Here is a 27,987-nt window from a genome sequence, read left to right as displayed (position 1 = left end):
TGAAAACATAACATTTATTTTGATTGATTCATATGAGAAGTAGATTGTCAAGTGCTGCCTACAAGACTGATTCATAAAAATGTCTGAGAGAAGACGGCTGGCGAACTATTTAAGCGCTTCATCCTCCTCAACTGAATATTCTTTCCATTTTGACATATATCTGATTGAAAGATGCCATTCATATTACGATCACTTATTTCTTTAACATTGGAATGTTGATCATTTCGAGTTTCTTCTGGAGTTTCATTACCCACTGATAATGATCTCAAAAACGGTGGATGGGGTTCAAGATTATCCTGAATTAATTTTGACGTACTTGTCATACTGTCATCGCTTTCACTAACATTGTCATTGATTGGGAGATCACAAACGACTCGAATTTCTAAAGAACCGTCAAATTGTGACGTATTACAGTCATTTTTCTTACTAATAACGTACGGTGGAATATGTTCCGTGATGTTTTCTTTGCACAAAAATCTTTTTATATGTCTTAATATTTTCATTAAACTTGAATGTCGGAGCAGAATATATAACCAAGGATCCAAAATCTGATTTATACCTGCCATCAAAACACCAAACAAGTCAATGGTGTTATTTCTACGTGGGACTATCTGGTTTACCAAAACATTTATCTGAAATTAAAAATAACAAAAATAAACAATTAATAAACAATGGTCGATATTTTTTTATTCAGGAAAAGAATACAGGAAGCTTAAAGTAAAATAAAAACGGAAACGATAAATTAAACATCCCACGTGTTGACAATTTTATAAGAAAATACATTAATAATTTAATGAAAGTGTTTTTCCAAATTTTATACCAGAACTACAAATCAAACATTAGCATGTCTTTTATTGTTGTAATGAAACACTACTGCTTCAGGTTAGGGTGAAGGTTGGTGCCGGATAAAATGTTTAACCCATTGCATTTGTTTGCACCTGCCCCAAGTCAGGAACCAGTTGTTCAGTGGTTGCCGTTAGTTGGTGTGGTTCATAAGTGTTTCTCGTTTTTTGTATAGATTATATCGTCGGTTTTCCTGTTTGAATAGTAGCCCTTTTTACAAGCTGTTCTGTTAAGCTCGTACTTTAACCTAAAAGTGTTTATTTTTTACACTTGTGAGTTGGACGGAGAGTCGTCTCATTTTTGCACTCATACCACATGTTCTTATTTCTTTTTGACAGTTACTGTTTCTCATCTTTTTGCTTTCTCGGAGGAATATTGTCGAATAGCAGACTTCTTTTTTTGCGATAAGAATGTATCACTTGCATACATCCAATGAAAATTTTTATATGTTTATTTTGTTTTAAAATGGAAAAAAAATAAAGCAGTTGTATACGAACCTAAATTCTAGGATATTAAAGTGTTCTTGTAGCCTTATTTTCGAAGGAATCCAATTTATTTTAGATTTTTACATATGTAGGCTGTTCGCTTTCTCCCATATCTATAGACAGTTGCAAAGACCACAGATTTCAATTGCTATTCGCTGACTAATTTTATTCACAGTATACCCTGCATATTCATTAATTGTAATACATAAAACGTTGCACAGATGAATTGGCTTTCAGTAAATGTCCAACTACAATTATTGTTGTGTATGTAGTGTTGATATTTTCAAATGAATTCGTGTAAATAGTCCTAGTTTTAAATATTTTTCAGTGTTAAAAATATCTGGAAGTTTTGGATAAACCCCGTTTCTCTTATAATCAGTTTCTCTCCTTTGACAGTTATGATTTTTCTACTCTCTATACGACTATACAAAACTATCATAATTATCTTACCATACATTTTTTTTAATAACTGGTTTTTCAATTAAGTAGGAGTTGCACACCTATTGCTGGCCCGAGAACACAGTTATTTCGAAGTGCATTTCTTTTAGACAATAAATTCAACTTTAATAAAAAATCGCGCCTGCTCTATCTCAAAAAGATTTTGACAGTGTGTTGTACTACCAGTAGGACAAAAATATCAAAATTATAGAAACTTGTACCACCTTTAACTCAAAAAATTGACAATTCTGTGTTGAGTGGGTCTAAAATTAAGTTTGACAGCTTCAGACGTAATAAAATTTGCCCTTTTTGAACTGGACCAAATCACTAATTTACATGAAGAATGTTTTAAACATGCAATTTCACCCCCTTTCTTAATATTTCATGCACTAAATATCAAGAAATAAATTGGGAAAGTGTACCAAATTAAAAGCCCAAATTATAAAATTGAGAAAGGAAATGGTGAATATGTCAAAGCGACAACCACCCGACCATAGAGCAAACAACAGCCGAAGGCAACTAATGGGTCTTTTTCACTTGGGACGTTATTTGTAGACAAAACCAAAGGACGATAAGGTAAAGACAACGAAAATCAAAGGACGATAACTGTTTCCTCGGACCTGCTGTTCAACCTCCGTTTGTATATAGAAAGTGTGGATATAGGATTTGTTTTTAAATCAGATTGGAACTATGATCAGTTATTTATGTGATTTTTACTATTATATACATGCTAGTTGCCACGAGATTCTGTTTGAATAAATAGTTGTTATTCAAGTTGGATTTTATTGTTTATACCACCCAACTTAAGTCCATATGACATAGTCTGAAAGTCAAGTACGACAGATGTATTCAAATTAGATTAGAATTTGTATTTAAATCTGATCATGGTAGAAAAAACTATTCATTATAATAACTGAACATGAGTGCGTCCTTCATGTCTTAAAGTTAAGTATTGATTTTATGATTGATATAGCAGCAAAAAAAAACCAACACAATTTAGTTTTTTTGTAAACACTTCATGATAAATGCCGAAAAGTCATTTGTTTTTGTTTAAAAATATACATGATCATTCGGTAGATAAAATATTCGTTTAGTGACTTGCACTCCGATGGTGATCCAACAAAACAACACTTGAAAGTAATTTTCAACATGCATGCTGATATTTATACGACGTTTTTCTCCCTATAATAGTAGACCAAGTAATTTAAGATGTTCTTTAATAATTTTTTGACACAAACGACTTTTTTTGTTTGTTTGATAAACTTTTAAATGTTTTACTAGCATTACCTACAATGCCAATACTATTGCATTTTCTCATATGAGTTTTATTTGGCGTTCTTCTATTTTGTTCTATCTCAGTTGCAATGGTTGGTCCGATTTGAATGCAATAAAACTAATTCCTTAAGGGGAAATAACACTTTTTTTTTAATGGCACATTTTCAGTAAATCCTTTTCACTTAACAAATATTTCTAAAAAAACTTCTTTCGTTTAACTACCACGGAAAAATATGAACTCATCACTGACATAAAAAGTATAGTTGCGAAGATATGCTTGAATTTAATTTGGTGTTACATCAAACTAACGCAAACATCCTTCGACCCTTTTTTACTTTCGAAAATGTGAACCCAAAACGGTTGACTGGGGTACAGAAAAAAGGTCATCCCTGGAATCTTCTCATGTCCAGCAGTCTAGTCGTTGCAAAAATTAAATGTACGTTTTAGTGCAACATTTGTCCAATCAAATGAGAAATTTAAATATGATCCAACCTGTCGGTTGAATGCCTTCAATGTCACACAAGAACTTGCAGTACCTTCAATGTCACACTAGAACTTGCAGTACCTTCAATGTCACACTAGAACTTGCAGTACCTTCAATGTCACACTAGAACTTGCAGTACCTTCAATGTCACACAAGAACTTGCAGTACCTTCAATGTCACACTAGAACTTGCAGTACCTTCAATGTCACACTAGAACTTGCAGTACCTTCAATGTCACACTAGAACTTGCAGTACCTTCAATGTCACACTAGAACTTACAGTACCTTCAATGTCACACTAGAACTTACAGTACCTTCAATGTCACACTAGAACTTGCAGTACCTTCAATGTCACACTAGAACTTGCAGTACCTTCAATGTCACACTAGAACTTGCAGTACCTTCAATCTCAATTTCAACCCATAATCAACAAACCCAATTCTCAGTGTCGATCCAAATTTCTCGTCGCCCCTCATCCCAGTCTTACCTGTCAGAACCTGAACTTATTGTATTATCTGATAATTTGATCTGAGAATGTATGAAATAATTGCCACTGAACGTATTTAGTAAACAACAATCAATCAATACATTAGAAATATGGGAATTCAGCTGTGTTAAGTTTCAACACACCGGTCCACTGGTGTTCGCGCCTCTACCACCCAATGCCACGAATGTCGCAGTAGTTTGTGAATAATTCGTGTCGTCTCTAACCTCGGACCCTCCAAATGTTCGTCCCTTCTATGTCAGAACCTACTCATTGTATTATCTAATGGGTCAATTTGACCTTGAAATGCGTGAAATAATTGCCACTGGACGTAAAGCACTCAATAATCAATCAATTTAATAAAAAATGTGGAAGTTATTTGAGTTAACCGATGTTCGTTCGTCTTTTACAACCCAATGTCACGGGTGCTGCATGAGTTGGTATAATACGGGTCCGTCCCTGACCTCGGACGAGGAAAAAAGTACAGTTAATGCATTATAACAAAGCTAAACCCAAATATATGATATTCGTTTTTTCACTGTTACATTTATAAAACATAATTTTTCCATCTCTTTGACCCGAATAATGTGATGTTTGCTATTCAAAATGTCCTTAAGTTTAATACATGTGTGTACGGTTAACTAGACCAACCCGACAACTTTTTATTCGATGACATTACCCTTAACAAACACTGGCTGTTTTAACAAGTTGAAAATAACTTTATCTTATTTTTGTTTTTTACTTATCGGAATAAAATCTCTTTTATCGCCTACATCTCTGTTTGAATTTGAATACTAGTACGCTGTTTATTATTTAGCAGTGTACTGCTAAGGCTAGTATTACATAGATATTTAATTATGTTTATTGACGTTTACAAAATGTTTCCTACAATATCAAATTTTATGGTTTCGCACCGTCAGCTCAGCAAAAATATGTAATGGATTTCTGGACATCTTGTTCGATTAATTTCATTAATATTAATTGATTCTCGTGTTGCGTATGAATTGGAGATTGGTTATCATAAAACAAATGTTGAAGTCGAATAGTATTGAACCTTGGTACAAGCTGGATTTTAAAGTGAGGGTTACTATAGAGACAGGGATGATTATTTACTCTTCTAAATGGGAACCAAATATATATAAAAAAGAATGATATGTGGTATGATTGCCAATGATTCACCCAAGTTCCAATGAAGTACCACTGATGATGTAATCAAATAAAGGCAACCTTATATGAAGAATGTGAAACATTTCAATTGAGAAAACTTTCGGCCTAATTCGTAAACAATACAATTTACGAAAATCAAAATATAAGATATGACACAACGACAACCACTGAACTAAAGGCTCCTGACTATGGTCAATTACATACAGAATGCAAACTTTATATAAAAATGACTAAGTTGATATCCAAATATATTTTCCAGTACTGATGAGTTTTCTTTAGTGATAATTTTCACCGAGAGAATACTAATTTGAATAAGAAATAAGTATCAGGAACCAAGATATTAACAAGCACCATAAAATGTGGAAACACAACGCAAATAAGTACTAAAAATCTATAAAAGACAACATATGCTGCAGCAATGCATGATTTACCCAACATATTCTGCAGCAATGCATGATTTACCCAACATAAGCCTGTGTCCCCAAATATTTTGAATTGACTTTGGCTACTTAATTTGATCAATGCAAAGAATGATTAAAAGCTCGGTCTTTAATTTGCTTTTTACAAGCTTCGCAATAAATATTTGAACAGTGTTTTTTTCTGTTAGCGGTCATATAGTCGGCAAGTACAGCACTACGGAGATCTCTCTTTTACAGATTATGTAATTTAAAGTGGCTGAGCAATTCTCGAAACACAGAATTCAGAAGGCCACAATTTCACGTCTCTTTAAAAAAACATAATTCAAATCATTAGACGTCCTTTTCAATCAACTTAAAATGTGTAATCAAGTTGTCCATCCGGATTTTAGATAATATATCTTTAAAATCTTTGACTTTGACTATGCTGTCAAAACAAAAGTTGAGAGCTAAAACTCCGCTCATGCAAGGTAGACTCGGATCTTATTAGACGTATAGTTTTCCTGTCGAATGTCTACGTATTCCAGCATTCTACACCAATTACCACGAGATGGGTGCCATGAAATAGCTATGTGTGCTGAAAATAGCGTTAACACTAACAACCAATCTATCAATATTATCGAGATCTTATCGCACTGGAGTACTTGTTTTGAGGTACCCCCCCCCCCCCCCCCCCCCATTTGATTTGTTTTCTAAAGCAAATGATTAAATTATGATTATTTAATTAATATTAAGTTGTTAAAAGTTGCTTTTTTATTTTGCTTGCTACTTTCACACTTTTAAGAAGTGGCCCCCTTTTCAGTCTACGCCTACGCTTATACTTACATTAATAGGAAGCCAACAAACAGTAAACACAGCAGTTATAGCACACAAAAAGATCACTAAGCTATGTTCAATCTCTCTTTTAATGGAAGTTTTAGATCGTCTGGCTCCGTGCCGTCTGTCAATGGACGGTGAATTTTGGACTAGTCTTTTTTGTCTCATTTGAAGCAGTGTCACCACCACAACGATATTACAACACAAGTTTATTATAATCACAAGAATATTAAAAATTGCGAATGTATAAGCATATCCTATATCATTAGTACTCTCCCGATGGTAATTCAGAAAACACCAAGATCCTGGAAATTGTTTCTCGTAACTCCCAAAGCCTAATAACGGCAATGTACAAAAACATATAACAAACAACCACAGTCCACCAACTACGAACGCAGCTTTCTTCTTTGTCACTGTTCTTTTGTAGAAATATGTAAATCGTAAAGCCAACACGCGCTCTAAGGACATGGTACAAACTAATAAAGGCGTCACAACTCCAAAGAATATCATCACAAAAGCATGGTAGAAGCATAAAGGCTTGCCTCCTACCCATTTTAAATTATTAGCATACACTAAAATTGCTATAGGACTAGTTAAGCATATGCCAATTAAATCCGTACATGCTAGTCCCGCCAAAAGGGTATAAAACACAGTCTTCTTAGCTTCATTTGATGACGTGTATAAGACCACAAGTGCTAGAATATTTCCCACAATTCCTGTTGTCATCATTAGAGTAGGTGTAAGAATAGACAGATTCTTATTTGTGGTACAGTTTGCACATAACGTTCCTAAATCTGTTCGATCTGTCATGTTAATAATTGTTGTCAAATTTAGAAGCGCCATCTTTCAAATCGTCTTTGATGACTGGACCTAAAATTCAAAATGTATAAATGAATTCGATTCATGTTAAGTTTTTACAAAAATGACTGACAGGTCACTTTAACAGTTAAATACCTTTATCAATAAAATCAACTAGATTTTAAAAAACGAAGGAAGAAACAAATAATTAAAACAAGCACTATGTCTTTTCTCGTCGCATTATAGAAATGAAAATACAGATCGAACGATTATTTTAATTTAAGTTAGGCCTATTTATTTGCATACAGATCAACTGTTCAAGTTGAAAACGTTAAATGGAAAGTCATGTATTTGATTTTTTTGTAATTTTCAGACGAATACATGAAATGAATCATACTACGTATAGATAAAAGGCAAATAATAAATAAACACAAAAATACAGCTATAAATTACGCATAAATTTTAAAGGCAGTGCGATACGTTCGAAGGTCATATATTTTTCAGTCAAACTTTTACACTTAGCTGAACTTCATCCGTTTTCTCGGTCTTTTTTCTGGCTTAATCGACCACTTTGTTCTACATTATTTATAAGTTTAACTTAATAATATGTTCCATTAGACGAAGAGGATGCCGTTTCATCTTAAATTGAGATTCCATGCTATTTTAAAGCTTAGACATGTCAGAAAGTATACATATGTTTTCATATAAAAATGCTTACAGTATCTACGTTTATGTGCATATTCAAATTATTAAGTAGGAAGTACTGACACTAATGCTTAACTTTCTAATTATAACTCATAATCCATTTCTGTACATAACAACGATCTGACTATCACACCAACACATTTTTTTCAAATTAAAAAGGACAATAAACTGTACATTTTTTCCATGATTGACGTCAGAAATGTTACAGAAAAGTATAATAACAATGTGTAGTACACCATTCCTCTCCAAACCTAACGGCAATTCAAACATTATTATAACACGATTTGTCATTAATCAAAATAATCAAATACTTGACATGAGAAATAAGAGAGTTTGTATTAAATTGGAAATTTTATTTACTGACATTGTCCAGGCAATCTCTGGTCACTCGAGAGACCAACAAAGACTCCTATATATTTACAGATAAGGACAATATAATCAGAAATGGACCCTAACAGCGACATCTGGCCAAATTATTTGAAATATTTTTTATAAAAGTCACCGCGACCTTGATTAGTAATTCAGTGTCTTTTGATTATTGGTCCATCCTAAGCAGTCCATTGATAATCTCAATTTTGACAGCGTACATCTTAAGCAATCAAACGCAGGCACTTGTCTCGGACATTTTTTTCCTATATATCTTAATACAATTATATAACTTTATAGTTATATTTGTTAAGGTATTGTTAAGGAGTCAGATTTGTAAAAGCAAATTGCTTGTTCTGAATCCTGAATATTATTTCCTTTGTATAATATCGTATCATGATGAATTATCTGAATAAATATTGTTTAAACTAAGGTACAAAAGGGGGAGGGGGTCTGAGACAAGTGCCTGTGTAATCAGAAGTAGTTGCTACTGTAATGTACATATGCATTATTAAACTATAACTGGTTGAATCAAAGGCTTAATAATAATATAAATGCCCTAAATGAACTTAAATCCATTATTAAAGGTTATCATATGATAATCTGACAATTTTGATAATTGAAAAATCATTACTTAATGCATTCATAGTGGAAATTGAGACTCCTCGTTATAAAGATGATTTGTAAATTTTATCCGGTGAATTATTTACTGGTTCTCGCTGATTAAGAACTTGTCAGTAGAGTTCGTCGTTTGCATTACAGGAAAAGCTTGTCACATAAAAAATATGACAAAAATATCGAATATCTGTTGACTAATAATATGTCGCACGAATGTAAAATTCAGTATTATAAAAACAAAGAAAGGCGGATTATTCCCAAAAAGAAACATATTGCATTATGAGCAAAATACATACCGTAAAGTATATAAGTTTTACAAAGCCTCGGGTACCAAAATGTAAAATACTTCAAAAGAGAAAACCAAAAGCCTGGGTTTTACAAAAACAAAAATCGAAAATCAATTATAGCAAATAGCGATCTACGGCAAACATTGGATTATAGGGACGGGCACATGTTAAAAATGTTGTGGAGTTCAACGTGTTTGTGTGTGAGCTCAACCTCCTCTTAATCCGAGACAATGATGCAGAAAACAACATACAAAATCTAAATATCAGTTGGATCAGTAGACCGATAATGTAAGCACAAAAACAAATAACATACAAAGAACCGATTAAAGGGTACTCATAGTTACTGAAAGTTTAATACGCTACTAAAGAAATATCTCTGAAGATTAAAAAATACAAACCCAACATAAATATTTTTTTCATCTAATTTCTCTCCGGGGGGTTTGAATTTCTCATTTATCATAAACTGGCAAGTATGGAAACTACTCTAATCATAAATTTGAACTTTATCTCACACATATATACATTACTAGTAGGTAATTTCATAGTGGACTTACAAATATCTACTGTGGCTTCATATTATTATTCGTGGATTGTTAATTTTCGTGGATATCGTGGTTAAAGGCTATTAAACGAATTATAAATTTCCCTGAACTTATATGCAGACTTTAGCGAAACCCCTAAATCAAACATAAAAAAATTAATTGGAACCCACGGAAATTAATGTGCGGTTAACCGAAATTACTTGTTTATTTTTTGTCCTTATGGGTTCTTATGTTAAGTAAGGAACTAGGAAAGGTTTTTTTATCACAACATATTCGATACCCCAGATTCTTATATGCATGCGAGGTAAAAATAAAATAAAATACGACGTTCGTTTTTGTGGGATACATACCACATAAGTCGTTTAGTAGATAAGGTTTGTTCTTTTTCAATAGCTGTCGCTAAATTTGTTACCCAAGGATCGCGCCAGCCATTGACAGTAACACCTCACCCGATTGTAATAAAGGACACCCCGCTCCCCAGACAGAAACCATTATCCAGTGAAGTCATAAAGAATGATCGTTGTTTACCTAGGCTAGATAGTTTGTTTTATCATTAAGAAACTATCAATGCATTCTAATGGCAATACAAAAAATGCTACACTCTCTTATGATTAAATTGTCGAGAACTATTCGACAAGATTTAAAACGTGTATCGTCTTAAACAGAGCGTGTACACTGTAGCAATTTGAAATAAATGTTCATAGCATTTTAATGGATTAAAAAATAAACAAAGACGCAAATAAATTGTAAAATTTGAATAAATCTTACTTTACCTATCGGTGTGCTCCAATTTTTCAACTATAAGAAACATTTTCTATATTCCATGTATCCTTCAAGAACACACTTTGGTCATCATTTTTGCGTAACTATTAAAACTCTGACAAAAAGGCGTTTATTGATAGTTTTAGTAAAAGTATTTCAACGTACCTTGCTTGAGTAAATCCAACAAAAATAACTCCGTTACAAATTAACTTTTTATCGTTATGTTATTTGCCTATCAAATTTGACGATCTACGCGATTACCATATGATGTTATGTTGACTGAAATTGATTTTCCATAACATCGAAAGTTTTCTGTTTATATTCCCCCTCGAACAAACATCTGTAAAAAGCTTTTGATGGAAACTTCTACACACTTAGTTTGAACGACTACAGTACTTAATACATAAATTACAAATTAACCACAAATTTCCGTGTTATCAAAGTAGCTACACAACTATCACTACGCTTTTTAAACTTGTAATAGGTCATATGATTTATTTCTTTTTACATTGATGATTAAATTAAACTTATATTTGTCTATCAATTATGATGGGATTTGACTTCGATTACAAATCGCATCCAAACTCATCATTTTGCCCAAAAAAAATCAAGAATGCTGGTATACGATGGAATGCATGAATTTATAATCCCCTCACTGTAATGGAATGACCAGTCGCAATTAATAAAACCACTGTTAGAAACTAAAGGCAGTTCACAATTCGAAAGTATCTCTGTTCTGACATAACTTGTCTTCTGTTGCAATAAATCTCATTGAAGTAAATTAGATCCGTTATATAATCATTAAATACATTCAAACTATTTAATTTATGTGTATTATATAATAATTGAATCAAATAAGATCCATCATATGATCATTTAAATAAATTTAATTGTATTAACGCGTACAGTAATTTGAAGAAGACAGAAAGTAATGCACACAGCTATGCAGCTAGCTTCTATTACAAAATAAAAACGTACACCAATTATGACCAAGAAACACTGAAACGCGTATAGAAATGAAAATGAATATATATATATTTGATCTTCTCACAAGTTAAATTAAACACTTAAAAAGTACAAGCGAACACAAGAACACTTGTACTTAAATCCTACTGAAAAGGGCGGCGAATTACTTCCTGATATCGATATGTGACAAGAGATTACTTTTCATATCCAATAGTTCATTGTCTATATTCAATGGCTAATTTTCTTATTCTTGGTGCCAAAATGGCTGCACTTGTATATATAGTCAAAATTTAGTTTATGCAGTTCCCCTATGGTTTAATTAGAGAGTGTTTTCTCTCAGATTATTATGATAACGTCTAGCTTTCGATGCATGATGTCATTTATCATGGATAATCACCATCATCAAATGTTAAAAAAATACATATGACTTTTTTTTAGCTGTCTAACATTAATATTCTGGTTGCTTCGGAATATTGGAATATTCTTTTATTTGTAATTTCATTTTTTTTACATTTGTCTTTTATCACTTTTTATATTTTATATGTTTTGTAGGCCACAAAGACCGTAAATTTTAGATTGCATGCCAAACTGATATCAACTTGGACAACATACGGTCTGAATATATCGTGATAACAGACATTAATCATGTCTTTTGACATTCCGAATAAGTGTTTAAGCTCGCAGTCAGTAACCGTAAGCACAGCTTTGATGTACGAATCTTTCAAAAGCTAAAGTGATGTTTTTTTTCACACTTGAAGTGTGTCGTCCCTCATCCGTCGTCCGCCGTCCGCCGTGCGTCGTAGTTGTTAAACGTCCAAAGATGGCCGCCATGGCTGCAAATCTAATATTAGGGGTAACATGCAAGTATTGTCCTATGTCTTGAAATTTAATTTGAGGACTTTCACCAATTTTTTCTTTTAACTTTTATATTGAACACTATAATAGTCATAGAGAGAAACTTTTTAAGCAAAAATGATCAGCTAGAAAAGATCTATAATATATATAAAAAAAAAATGAAAATGAAAACTCACTCACCATAGGACTAATATAGTATTCGAAATTAAATGGCGATTTTTAACCATTTTGGTATTTTTAGCTATAATTTTAAAAACTATGAAATAAACATGAATCGTTTACGTCGAGTCCTAAAATATTTCAGTTATTACACCTTTTTTTTTGACGACTTCTACTCATAATTTGTTTTTTGGAGAAAAAGTATTAGGATTTTTTTTAACATAAGATGTTCAATAAAATGACAGAAATCGTTAAATTACTTCCCATATGAATTATTATCCTTACATTGCGATTTTATCCAATTATTTTTTAAACATAATCTTGAAAACTGCCATAAGAAGACTGAAACTTTGAACAGTAAAAATGTTAGGTAAGAACAGCTCTTCAAAGAAGTCAGCATGTCCAAATTGTTATTTGACTCCATATATGAGTTATAACCTTCAGTGACTACTTTTACCCATGTTTGGGTTTTTAATGATCAATTAAACAAAATTTGGTCCACATAAAAAAATATTCATCATTGTGTTTTGGCAATTCACAATAATTTTACTATAACAACCAAACCCAGGTGAGCATTACAGGCTCCTTGGAGCCTCTAGTTAATAATCTCTTAAGTAACTTAATGTTTCGGAACCTAGTACTCTGCATTTGGTTTAATGGTTTGTTTGTACTAAACCTTTGAATAAATGAGGTTATAGAGCTCGTAAATCGATAGAATTTCAATTGTTAATGGTGATTGTCGTTGTAACATTTATTTTGTACTACCTTTAAATGTAAGAGTTAGGAGTTTTAAAATAACATAGATTTGTATGCTTCACTTTGAAATGCTAGCTCTGTATTGGTTGAGACGACGTTAACATTTTATTAAACCACGGCTCATTGGGAAGTCAAATTTTAAGTGTAAGCTTGAAGCAATAACAAATTACTGAAAAAGAAAAATATTTATAATTTAAAGACCATAAGTGCAGAAAATTGTATATAGATTCTACCACTGTGTTGAGTGTGATACGATATTTCTCCACTCGAGACGGTTAAATTTTTAACGTTGAAACGCGAGGCGAGTTTTAAATACTTAAATGAAACTGTCTGAAGTGGAGGGCTATCTTATTGCACGAGATTCAGATGTAGAATCCATATAGATTCAATTTTCTGCACTTATTCTATAAATTATAAATGTTTGTCAGATTTTATCTGTAATCATTTATAGGAAGTAACGATTTCCAAGGTAAGCACATCAACGAAAACAAGTCCAATAAGATTTTTCTACATTATTTATTTCTCTCATGTAACGAACAAACAGTAATCAAATTCGAAGCAACTGAAATATACCGATGTTCAAGATCTCCTAAATCCATTAAGAAGATACATATCAAGGATAAAACATATTTTTTCTGCGAAAATTAGTTTAGCATCGAACAGCAGATTAGAGAACCACTAAAAGATTAAGCGATTTAACCTTTACTGATCCTTAACTTTCCTCAAGCATTAGAAACAAACTTTTGACAGAAATTGTGTAAATTAGGCTGACAGATACAGATCTGGCTATTTTTTCTGAACAAGGCCGACGCAACCCCAGATGAAAAGCTTGCATGTTTCATTCCATGAGAAAAGATATCAACGAAAAACAAGTCCAAAAGGATTTTTTTCTAAATTATGTATTTCTCTCAAATAACGCACGCACATGGAGTAATCAAATTCGAAGCAACTGCAATTACCGATGTTCAAAATCTCCTAAATCCATTAAAAAGATACATATCAAGGTTAAAACAAAAACTGTAGAAATTAGTTAGCATTGAATAGCTGATTATAGAACCACTAAAATATTAAGTGATGTAACCACTATTGATCCTTAACTTTTCCCAAGCTTTAAAAGCAAAGTTTTGACAGAGATCGTGTAATTTAGACTGACAGTTACAGATACAGCTAATCTTTTCTCAACAAGGCCGATGCAACCACAGAACCACAGATGCATATGTTGCATGTTTTTTCTCCGTAAGAAAGAGATTAATATTGGGAAGCTTTCATTACAAATAACAGAAATAAAGCAAGTACCAGCGCATTTATTTTACGTTCGGTTTACTGTATAATCAACAGAGTTAATGATAACATTGAAAAGATATGCTATAATAGAACCAAGGAAGTGTCTATATCAGTCCCATGATATAACCATGGACATAAAATAAATACGTTCATGACATAACTAACAGTTTTTTTTATTAAAATCAACCGACTTTTTAAACAAAACCGAACCGTTGTTACCAGAAACATTTTAACTTTTTAGGCTTCGTGACTAGTAAAGACAAAAGGAGTAATTCAAACTTAAAATTCCTCCGCGTTTCAACATTATAAATCTGTTATATTGAATTTATTAGCAATGAATATTGATAAACTGTACAATGCATCTGGGATATAATGAAATATCTGAACAATGATGATTTCTCGTTAATATGTTTTTTGATGGGTCTAGATTGAAGTGTTATTGTAATTATAGTAAAACTATTAACGCAATGTAGCCACATAAAACTAGAGGCTCTAAAGAGCCTGTGTCGCTCACCTTGGTCTATGTGCATATTAAACAAAGGACACAAATGGATTCATGACAAAATTATATTTTGGTGATGGTGATGTGTTTGAAGTTCTTACTTTACTGAACGATTTTGCTTCTTACAATTATATCTATCATGAACTTTGCCCATTAGTAACAGAGAACTATATTTGGTAAAAATTTACATAAATTTACCAAATTAATGAAAATTGTTAAAAATTGACTATAAAAGGCAATAACTCCTTAAGGGGTCAATTGACCATTTAGGTCATGTTGACTTATTTGTAGATCTTACTTTGCTGAACATTATTGCTGTTTACAGTTTATCGCTATCTATAATAGTATTCAAGATAACCAAAAACGGCAAAATTTCTTTAAAAATTACCAATTGGAGGGCAGCAACCCAACAACCAGTTGTCCAATTCATCTGAAAAATTCAGGGCAGATAGATATTGACTTGATTAACAATTTAACTTCTTGTCAGATTTGCTCTAGATGCTTTGGTTTCATAGTTATAAGCAAAAAACTGCATTTTACCCCTTTGTTCTATTTTTAGCCGTGGCGGCCATCTTGGTTGAATGGCCAGGTCATCGGACACATTTTTCAAACTAGATACCCCAAAGATGATTGTGGCCTAGTAGTTTCAGTGGAGATTTTGTAAAAGATTACTTAGATTTATGAAAAATGGTTAAAGATTGACTATAAAGGGCAATAACTCCTAAAGGGGTCAACTGACCATTTTGGTCATGTTGACTTATTTGTAGATCTTACTTTGCTGAACATTATTGCTGTTTACAATTTATCTTTATCTATAATAATATTCAAGATAATAACCAAAAACAGCAAAATTTCCTCAAAATTACCAATTCAGGGGCAGCAACCCAACAACCAATTGACCAATTCATCTGAAAATTTCAGGGCAGATAGTTCTTGACCTGATAAACATTTTTATCCCATGTCAGATTTCCTCAAAATGCTTTGGTTTTTGAGTTATAAGCCAAAAACTGCATTTTACCCCTATGTTCTATTTTTAGCGGTGGCGGCCATCTTGGTTGGTTGACCAGGTCACGCCACACATTTTTTAAACTAGATACCCCAAAGATGATTGTGGCCAAGTTTGGATTAATTTGGCCAAGTAGTTTCAGAGGGGAAGATTTTTGTAAAAGATAACTTTAATTTACGAAAAATGGTTAAAAATTGACTATAAAGGGCAATAACTCCTAAACGGGTCAACTGACCATTTTGGTCATGTTGACTTATTTGTAGATCTTACTTTGCTGAACATTATTGCTGTTTACAGTTTATCTCTATCTATAATAATATTCAAGATAAATAACCAAAAACAGCAAAATTTCCTCAAAATTACCAATTCAGGGGCAGCAACCCAACAACCGATTGACCGATTCATCTGAAAATTTCAGGGCAGATAGATCTTGACCTGATAAACATTTTTATTCATGTCAGATTTCCTCAAAATGCTTTGGTTTTTGAGTTATAAGCCAAAAACTGCATTTTACCCCTTTGTTCTATTTTTAGCCGTGGCGGCCATCTTGGTTGGTTGACCAGGTCACGCCACACATTTTTTAAACTAGATACCCTAAAAGTGATTGTGGCCAAGTTTGGATTAATTTGGCCAAGTAGTTTCAGAGGAGAAGATTTTTGTAAAAGATTACTTTAATTAACGAAAAATGGTTAAAAATTGACTATAAAGGGCAATAACTCCTAAACGGGTCAACTGACCATTTTGGTCATGTTGACTTATTTGTAGATCTTACTTTGCTGAACATTATTGCTGTTACAGTTTATCTCTAACTATAATAATATTCAAGATAATAACCAAAAACAGCAAAATTTCTTCAAAATTACCAATTCAGGGGCAGCAACCCAACAACCGATTGACCGATTCATCTGAAAATTTCATGGCAGATAGATCTTGACCTGATAAACATTTTTACCCCATGTCAGATTTGCTCTAAATGCTTTGGTTTTTGAGTTATAAGCCAAAAACTGCATTTTACCCCTATGTTCTATTTTTAGCCGTGGCGGCCATCTTGGTTGGTTGACTGGGTCACGCCACACATTTTTTAAACTAGATACCCCAATGATGATTGTGGCCAAGTTTGGTTTGATTTGGCCCAGTAGTTTCAGAGGAGAAGATTTTTGTAAAAGTTAACGACGACGGACGACGACGACGACGACGGACGACGACGGACGACGACGGACGACGACGGACGACGACGGACGCCGGACGCCAAGTGATGAGAAAAGCTCACTTGGCCCTTTGGGCCAGGTGAGCTAAAAACCTCTTCAGGAGCTACGGGGGAAAAAGATATAAATGTTTATAGAATGTATTTCTATTCATGACATTTTTGTAAATAATAATCATCTGGTTTGGTAGCAGCAGATTTTTATTAATAACAAAAGTGCATGTTATAAATCACATGCAGCTTATCCCATTAGTGTATATAAACGAGTCATCCAGTGAAATGCAATGGAGTAGCCCGGAGCGGAATCATAAAATATGATTGTTTTCACACAGGATGGCCTATACAGGGCGTATGACATTTGCGCCGATTTTGAAAATTTTCATTCTTTCATTTGCGCCGATTTCATTTTTTCATTTGCGCCGATTTTATATTTTCTCCTAATTGGATTTACAGGTAAGTTACAGGTAAGTTCTTACTTTTACATTGGCTGAGAACAGAGTATAAAGACAAATCAAGTTACATTGCAGTTGGTAAATGGCTATCCCAATGTTTCGGGTTACCATTAATTCCTTTCCCTAAATGAAATCGATGACTGCTTCACGTTTGACATTGTCTGACGCTCCTTATGATAACAAATGTCATACATTCTTAGACAACGTACAAGAACACATTCCATAACGGTCAACCAATTCGTGATGGCGTCCATACAATTAACAAAGGGATGATTTCAACTTCACCATTTGGAACTCTTGGTTTAATAGCTTCCTTGTGAGCAAATACGAACTCTAGAAATGCCCCGACCAGTACGCGTATGCCGGACAAAGAAAAGTTGGCCTTCGTTATCGACAATTACGCCAAATATAGAAGAGACGAAATCATAAGAAAGGAATATATTATTAGATGTGTTGCCTATAATTACTCGGCAAGAACAGTTTTATGATTTGAATGTATTTCGTTTTTATGGATTTGAATGCTGTACATAATTTTCAATTCGTCATGTTAGTATAAACAAAGTGCTTTTATCCTAGGTTTTTTACTTCTTGATTTTAAGCAGGAGACAACAGTTATATACATGTTATGATTGACAATTCATAACATATGTACAATTGGCTAACGGAAGAGGTCTTGAATGATAGATAAAAATAACAATACTGGGATGGAGAGTTGTCTCATTGGCACTCATACCACATCTTCAAATATCATTTCACCTGCAATTTACCTGTTATTTACCTGTAAATAAATCGGCGCAAATGAAGAAAAAAATCGGCGCAAATGAAAGAAAAAATCGGCGCAAATGAAATGCAGATCGGCGCAAATGCAAAACGCCGGGCCTATCCTATACAATCTTGTTTTAACAGAAAACAGCATTTATCGCCCCTGCTCGTTGGGAAAAAAACTTTCACATCTATTGAAAAATTAAGGTTATGTTGATTTTTTCGATGTTTCAATACCACTGGAAGCTGTATGGGAAATGCCTATTCTTAAAATTATACTCCTGCGAGTAGAATCCCATTACAACAATAAATTGTTTATTTCTGTGACAAAATACAACAATTATTTAAATCTGAAACACGAAAACATCGTAGACTTTTCAATTGAATTGGCATATCCAACTATAGCAGTCATCACGTGACTTTTGTGACGTCACACATCACCCGTATCAAGCCCAAGTAAATTGTATAGAAATGCATAGGGGCTTTCTGGAATCGATGAAATACATAACTTTAAGTTCATGATACTAAAAGTGTGGGTCTTTGTAGTAATTCCTCATACATTTAGAAATATAAATTTTCCTTTTGGAATAGTTTAAATTTTGATCTTCTCCCTTCCAAATGCTTTTGAAAATTTGTCTTGTTGCCTCGATAGTTCACACTGTTAAATCATACAACTACGATAAATATTGGATTTTCTGTCGTCTTTAACCTTAAATTGCGATTTAAACAAAACAGATGGAATAATTGTGGGTCTTTGTGCTTATTATTATATTCATAAATATTTGAAATATCGTATATAGAATAGTTTAATTTTCTATTATGTCCCTTCCAAATTGATTTGAAAATAAGCTATTTTCAGAAAATCTGCTATTATTTTTCAAGATGGCGACCAGATTGACAGCGTGGGGCGACATGGTAAAAATATTATTTGTACGATTTTTACTATGAAAATTAAATAACTGTTGGATGCTCGCGTTTTCATTCATTGTCTTACCTTAAAGCAGCACGTAATCGAACATTAGTTCCTTTTAATCAAGCTTAAACATGCTGTTGTTATTTTTATAAAATTTTGAAAAATGGCGAACAAATATTTTTCAAACATAGAGGATGTTCGACACTTGTTTTGTTAATGCACATAATTCAATTTATTTTCTCTGTTTATATTGCAATTAAATATGACACGTTGTTGTAACTATAAGAATAGCCATAGCAAGATTAGAAGATATTAATTAAGTCATAACATCAACGTGATCAAAGAAAACAAACATGGCACCTAATCACGATGTAAGTTTTGACAATACCCATGTAGATGCATGTTTTGACAATATCTATGCCGGTTAATGTTGTCCGATTATCAATGAAATTCTTTGCAATATTATTTTATATTCATAAAAGAAGACATCGAATGGATATAAACCGAGGTGAACTAAATATATTTTTCAATTTTCTTTAAATAATTCATCAGGTAACCAGTATTAAAATCCTAATTGAACCAGTCACATGCAGAGTTATCGAACATGATTATGACTGTAATAGTTGCATATGATATATATCATCCTCAGCCCTTTTTTTTTTTTTTACAATTCCAAGACTTTACTTACAAAGCATCGATTTTAAGTTTAGTCGAGTAAGAATGATATACAGTTTTGAAGCGCTCGACTCAAAGATTTTCAGTTTTCCTGTCGAAGCCTATCCGGACACTCCGTCTTCCTCGCGACTAAGAGTAACGTTTAACAGTTACAAGTCAACCAACCATAAGATTTAGAAAATGGGTCAAACACGAAATCATAAAAGGCTTATGTACGTTTTTTCTACAAACTATTGTACAAATAACAGGTATAAACTGAACACATTTTTTTGGGAACTTGTACAGAAAAAGGTCTCCTGTTTTCCTGTTCTAATCTTGAACGAACGACACTGATCATAACGTACATGGTAATTTTGGGGTTCTCTCAGAGGTCCGCCATTATCATGTCGATTTATTTAAATTGTAAAAAGATAAGACAATTTTGAATAATAATGGCTACACGTAATAGTGCCAGACAACAGTATATAAATGAATACTTTAATTGTTATTGAGGCATCATATCACATGTGACAGATCCCGAAAAGCAAAATAAAGAGAGGTGAACAATACCATAAAGACATTCAAATATATAAGTCAAATTGACAAAGCCATGACAAAACATGAATAATAGATTGTTTAATTTCATATTGGTTAAACAAAACAGCATATTCACCTTAACAAAAATGATATTCGCCGCCCTAAACATGACGTGCTTTTAAAAGTACTATTATTGTGGTACAATTGGGTTTTGGTTGATAATTGTCATTTATGTTAATGGATTTTTACTGTCGGAATAAGGATTAAAACAATGAATGTCTCTTGTTTCGTTGACCACATGTAAATATTAGTTTAAACCGCACATTTACCTCATAAAAGTATTATATAATAGTTATATGTATAGTGTCTACTGTTTTAATGGTTATAGCAGTAATAACGAGATTTATGCAGAAGTGGAAGGATAGTGATTTTGAACAAATATTCCGGTTCATGTTTGTAATATCTTTGATAGTCTAGATGAGTTTTGTTTGCGTCTGTCCCAAGTCGGGAGCCTCTGGCCTTTGTTAGATTTGTATGTTTTTTTTTAATAGTTCCTTTATTTGTGTCGGATTTTAGTGTGAAGTCCGTTTTCACTCAACTAGAACATTTTTGTTGAGGGACCAGATAAAGCCTGTATCCTGGTGCGGATTTTTTTCGCTGTGTTGAAGACCAATGGTACCCATTATAGCCTTGGGCTGTCTTTTGCTCTTTTTTTCGGGTTGTTGTCTCCTTGAAACTCTCCTTATTTCTTTTCTCAATTTGAGATATCTGTTACATTTCTGGAGACCTTTATAGACGAATGGTGATTCACAGCTTATCATATTGTTAAGACATTTGTCTTATCATTGTTTACCGTACGTTCAACTTTACATCTTTTTTTGATTGTTTTGTATTTCCTTTAGAATTGAGTGACGTTGTTGTCTCGGTGACGTATATATCCCACATTTGTTTTACCTTTCGTTGTGTTAATAGAATGAAGTGACCTGTAACCAAAACATGCCACTTTGACTTCTACATGATATTATACTAGCTTCCTTGAACAAAATTCACCGAGGATTTCGTTAATTTAAGTGTTAGAATACACTAATTCATTACTACAAATACACTCAAGGGACGTAATGTTAAGTAAGAGTGAGACAGCAAACCAACAACACATGTTAACCAAACATTAAGACTATAGAATTGAAACTTCTTTGCATAGATATAAGACGATGTGGTATGAGTGACAATGAGACAACTCTTCATCGAAGTCACAATTTATAAGAGTAAACCATTATAGATAAAAGTACGGTTTTCAACACGGAGCATTGGTTCCCACCGGACAGCAAGCTATGAAGGGCCCCAGAAATGACTCTTGTAATATCATTCGAACAAGATAACCAACATGCATGTAAAGCAGTACAAAGGAATTTTTTCAACATTAAAACTATTCAAAAACTTACCTGCCAATATGGTATGCATGGTTGTTATGTTATTGCAGGGTGCAGTTAGAACATGACCGGTGCATTGTAATATCTCTAAGTTTTTAAAAACTTGTTCTAGATGTTAAACTCCTTAAAAACACACGTCGAGGAATACATCTTGACATGAAGACCTGACAAGTGTAGTTGACAAATTGACAGTAGGATTGGGATTGTTTGTATTAAATTATCAAATCAGTTTATTTATCTCTCACATTTAACATAATCAAATCTCAATTATAATCCCCATTCCACGTCAGTTAGGTAATGTGTTTGTTAATCCAAACTACAAATATTTGATCTTTCATTTGAAAACAAAAACAACGTTGAATATAGTCAAGTATAAAATAGAACTCCATTTCTTTGTATGCTTCACATTATTGATCATGATCGGGTAGATCAAACAGTTTTCTTTCCCCCAACGTAAGCAGTTGCTTAAGTGCTGGAGTTATTCGATTTTTTCAGAAACTTATATATGCTGTCATTTATAAGTTCACTGTGACCTATCCCAAAGGTCTTCAACGATTGGCATCGCAAATGTTGCCCGTATCACACCGGTCAAACGATATATGAAGTTTGTAAATCGATTTTATAAACCGGTTCGTATGTAAAACACATGTGGTCACATGGGAGATTGGTCCGTTTACTGAGTAAATTGTTTTTTTCGTAAAGAGCATTTTTATCGAAAAAGAGATTTTAAAAGATAACTATCCTTCATACTAGTCTACTTATAGCATTAATAAGTATATGAAGGTTAACTATATTAATCAACTATAAGTCCTGCAAAATCATAACTAACTACACATCTAAAGCATTACAGAAATTCCAGTTTTTACAAATTCAAAAGGGGCAATTTCATTCCATAAAATCATATTTATTTGTCCTACTTTTTCTAAAGTAGAAAGTATATCAACATTCAAGATTGGCATCTTCTTGCTTTCATGTCCGTCATCAATTTAATAAGGAAATGGATGTTATAGACCTGCTTTAGTCTTGAGGGAGAACATCGTCTATATATATTAGTTGTACATTTGTATTTGGCTTTTAACCAGCTTATAGTTACAGCGAGTACTCTTAGCTCGATCAGTACTTTGTGTCTCTTATCTTTTGTTTGTTAGTTGTTTTTGTGCTTAGATCTAATCTAGGAATTGTACACCACTGTACAAGGTAGAAAATGGTTTCAACATTCACAAACACGTTAAATCCCGCCACATTTCTTATGTGTATGTCCATAGCTAATAGTCTTAATTCAGTGGCTGTCGTTGCTTTCCATTAAGATTTAATCTTGAATGGTTTTGACATGCTGTTGGCCTTCTCGTTTAAATTGTTCACATTTTGTTACATCGGGACCTTTCATATTTTTTTATACGATTGAGTTTTAAATTTGATCATTGTTGAAGGCCTTACGGTAACTTGCAGTGGCTTGCATGTTCGTCGAATTGACTATCGTGGATGTTTGTCACACCTTCTTTTCTATATTTATAACATTTCTTTTTAAATTTCCTCATAAAATATAGTTACTACCAACGGACTTGATACTACTAAAGTAACGGACTATAAACAAGATAAACGGAAACGTCATGATGAGCGCAAACGAAATTTGAGAGTTTTCTGAATAGATATGTTTCATGTACCAGACCCACTTTAATCTGAACAGGTAGTTCAAAATTACTTACTTTTAATCATGACTACAGTCATAACGGTTTTCATATTGCCATGTTCTCGTATCGACACAACCCATAATATCTCCTGGATCCGTTAGAAAGATTTGTCACTTTACAGGGCATCATCGTCATTATCATAGAAAAGTGTTAGTTATCAACAGACGCAACAGATGGTTAACTTCAGTGTTAATTCTGATCCATTTCACAAAGATAAAATTCCAACTAACTGTACATCTTATGAGCTTATTAACTTGTGTAAACAATAGTAAATTAAAGAGTAACATCCTTGTTAATTGATTTTATAAACCTGTTCGTATTTTAAACACAGGTAAATGATGATAATGAAATGCATGTTAAAATTTATACAGTGGACAGAGTTATACAGCCTAAGGGTGACAAGGATAGGAAATAATAAATGTGAAATTTCAAGGTGTTTCCCACTGTCATGACTATGTTGTTCTGGATAATTTTGGAAAAATCCCTCCAAAAGAATTGGCGATTGGCTGACATAGTCATGACTAGAGATAAGCAAGTCGAATAAAGGTGGTGATTCAACCAGTTTTGTTTCCAGCGCCTAACCTCCTACTTAAATGACATTGCTTCAGTTTCAATTATCAATTAGCGGTATGCACCTTGGATCCAATAACCACAATAAGACATGATTGTGTTATTATACACCCAACACAATCAAATTGATATATTTTACCAAGAGAAGCTTTACGCCTCGCATATTTACAGTTTTACACGTCCGAATCTTGATGATACCGCAAATTTCTACTATCCCATATAGTCAAACTGACCTCCAATCAAGAGAAGCTGAAATGGATTTGTGCATTAAAAGATCCTACCACATTCACCAACTTGTTGAAATAACTCATTTATTCATTTCGTACGTGATAGTGTATTTTTACACCTTGAAGTGACGTCACTCTGACACAAAGAAAATCGTGAATGGTTTTGTGCTTCATTATAGTATGGTATACTCATACATCTAATCAGTTCGGATGTGGATACGTTTTTATACATCCTTCTCTCATCCAGAGAAGCTGCAACAGTTTTAACGTAAAAAGATCATGACATGGTTCAGATCACTTCAATCAGTTCAAACGTCGCTACGTATTTATACACCCTACTCTTCCTAAAATATTTCCCTCTTAAAGTGAAACTGCTACGGCTTTGTGTGTCAAAAGAGCATGACATGTTCAACAGTTTATTATCAGTTTGGACGTGACTACGTATTGATAAATCCTTCTCAGCCAAAATTTCCCCCATCACGATGAAGAGGAGCTGCAATGGCTTTTCACGACTGTCATACAAGTGGGAGGTTACACTAGCTCTAAACCAGGTATATGGCAGTTGTTATCCATTCGTTTTATATGTTTCAGCTTTTCGTCTTGCCATCTGATTAGGGACTTTTCGTTTTCAATTTTCCGCAGAGCTCGGTATGGTTCCGATCAATTCGAACGTTACTACGTAATAACACACCCTTCTCAGCAAAACATTCCCCTCCAAACTGTAATGAGTGTTTGCGATCAGAGAGCATGGTATATATTTATTATAACTTAACAGATCAGTTGTGATATTGTCCAAGCATATTTGAAGTGCTTGCTGAATGATCCAAAAGACAAAAGGGTTCCTAATATGAAATTCAATGTCAATCCAGATTAGCGCTTCGAACGCACGAAACTTATAAAGCGTTGTTTTCAACTGCAAATTCACATAAATATGACATCAAAAAGACCATTTTTGGAAGTCCCGCAATACACATTTATTGTATGTGTGTGTGAATTTTCTTGTGGTCCTTGATTACCTCTTGTTTACAAACTTTTACTGTAATGACACTATTTGCATTTTCTTAAAGTGTCATATTTAATTGATATATAGTATGTATTACTGTTATCAGATACTACAAATGTTGCAAGTATTTGAATTGCGATCAAATTTACCGATAACGGTTCAAATGAAACATTTAAGAAATCCGGCAAATAAACAAATGTACTGAATAATAAAAAGACAACAATCTGAGCATCAAATAACGATTAAACAACTCATTTGCTAGTAAACAAAATTATGCCACTTTTTTTCTTTTTTTCTTCTTTTTTTATCACGTACTACTTGAGCAAAGTTGCTAAGTAATGTTGCTTATCCTCTCTTGTTTTGTTTAACATGAAGCATAACTTAACACAAGCATGAATATTACCTAATTAACAAAACCATTAAAGCAAATAAAAAAAATATATGAGAATTTATTTTCTCCTTCTAACTTAAAAAACCAAACTGTAAAAAAGACGTCAGAAAAGACATTCCCTACTTTTATTGAACACGATGATGTCCATTATGAACGTTTTTCTTCGATCAATTTGTACAAATTATTTTAGGAAATAATAAGGATATCTCCATTAATGCCTGCCAAAAAACCCGGTTAAATGCGTTTCCTGTACAACATTTCTATGACTGAGTATGGTTTACTTAAATTTATGTTTTAATTAGATTATGTAAAGACGAAATTATAGATGAATTGCTTTAAACATACAACATATAAGTGCTATTACTAGGATTTTACTTTTTATCGTTTGTGTTGTAAACAACTTAAATGTAAATAACATCTGTGTTATTGATTCATTCTTGATTTATTCAAGTTTGAGGGACCATCATGATGGACATGTCTCCTATGATAATAAATTCAATTGATATTCTTTTAAAAATGACCTTTATTTTAGAAATATTGTTGATGCATCTATATAGTATGACAAAATATCGCATTAGCCACAGCCGTTATTTGTTATTTGTCTTAAACGATAAACATTTTTCAATGAGTTATTATTTCCTAATAATGCTATGCTATTCATGTATTATGTTTATATAGATATAAGAAGATGTGGTATGATCGCCAATGAGACATCCATATATCTACCAAAGACTAATTAAGTGGATATAAAAATAAAATAAAGGCAATCGTACGTCGTATAGTCTGCTATAAAAGGCCCCGACATGAAAGATATGAAACAACTCAATTGAGAAAAAGAACGGTTGAACCAAATGATATACGAACACACATGACAGACCAAAGACAATCATCGAAATACAGGTTTCTGTTTTGTAAAGGCACATACATAATGCCAATCGTTAACTAGTTTTTATTATGGTATACAAATGTCCGGCGTCCGTCTGTCCGTCTGTACGGCGTAAACATATCGCACCGTATAACTTGAGAACGACTCGTCAAAATTTCTTTAAACTTAATACAGTTGTTCCTTATGATGGTCAAACGAACTGTATACTTTTAGGTGAAAATTAGAAAAGGAGTATTAAATCTGGTTTTATAGCTAGCTAAACTTCTCAATTGTATATCATATTTTTATAGTTACGATGTATCAAATGTCTGATCATGTCTTTCTGTGATGTTATTGGTTAACATTCAACGGGAACGTTAAACGCTAAACATTTGAAATCCAGCTTTGGATGCGTTAATATGCTAAGTCGTGGGAAGCAATATCACCGAAAAGGTTGTAAAATTTGTCTGAGAGCGTAGGTACCTATTTTCTAAGTTATTTCTTCTTTTATAGATAGGGAATTTCAAATACTTATATGTCAAAAATTATGTTAGTACCGAAACACTTTCAAATGTACAAAAGGTTAAAAGGCTGTAAAATTTCAATTACCAACAACAACTGGTAATTGATTTGCAAATACTTATAAAAATAACAAAATCGAGGAAGAAAATTCAAAACGGTAGGTCACTAATCAAACGGCAAAATCAAAAGCTTAAACACATTAAACGAATTTATAACAACTGTCATATTCCAATATTTAAATTAGCGTTTGTTATGCTTTTTGTGAATGTATTTTTTATTTAAAACAATCTTGTCCAACTTTTTGCACGTTTTGTCCAAATGCATGGTACCCAAGTCAAACTATTTGTTCCAACGTTCTTTGATAATCCCCAGGTTTGGATAGTGAACATGATTTTGCTACTCTACATTTACTTCATACAAACTTCAAATTGACTTAGAAAACAATTTCGGTCAATTGTAATGATAAATCTGAAAAGACAAAGCCAATTACAAAAGCTTAGTGGAATAAATCTTTTGGGGTACAATTTCATTTGGCAACCCTGTTATATAATGTTACTTACCTATAATCCAATACGCGTTTAATGTGCCTATCTCCTCCATTTTGATGATATTGATTATTCATGCCTCAAATTTATTTTTATTTTTATCAAAAGTCGTTTTCCTGTACTCCATTATAGTCTTTCCTGATGAAACTTATTGTTATTTGATAAATGCATTGAAGTTAAGTTCAAACATTTTTAAAATTATAATTTT

The 27,987-nt window shown here is 32.9% G+C and overlaps 1 protein-coding gene across 5 annotated transcripts; it reads right to left on the bottom strand.

Moving 5' to 3' along the window:
• Window positions 1–27,911, bottom strand: LOC134681418 (prostaglandin E2 receptor EP4 subtype-like). 5 transcript variants are annotated; one of them, XM_063541058.1, is made up of 3 exons: window positions 27,795–27,911; window positions 6,417–7,277; window positions 1–632 (listed from the first exon to the last, which is right to left on the bottom strand). In XM_063541058.1, exons 2-3 carry the CDS (start codon window positions 7,248–7,250, stop codon window positions 72–74), a joined length of 1,395 nt encoding a protein of 464 aa, XP_063397128.1. In that variant the 5' UTR covers window positions 7,251–7,277; window positions 27,795–27,911; the 3' UTR covers window positions 1–71. The 5 variants fall into 5 exon arrangements, with proteins under 5 accessions (XP_063397128.1, XP_063397136.1, XP_063397119.1 ...); XM_063541066.1 differs by lacking the exon at window positions 27,795–27,911 and adding an exon at window positions 23,672–24,025; XM_063541049.1 differs by lacking the exon at window positions 27,795–27,911 and adding an exon at window positions 21,978–22,162.
• Window positions 27,912–27,987: the final 76 nt, after the last annotated feature.

Source organism: Mytilus trossulus, chromosome 1 (genome assembly GCF_036588685.1).
Source record: "Mytilus trossulus isolate FHL-02 chromosome 1, PNRI_Mtr1.1.1.hap1, whole genome shotgun sequence".
NCBI lineage: Eukaryota > Metazoa > Mollusca > Bivalvia > Mytilida > Mytilidae > Mytilus > Mytilus trossulus.
The sequence above is the reverse complement of the archived record's forward strand: the minus strand, read 5'-3'. Positions and strand labels throughout refer to the sequence as shown.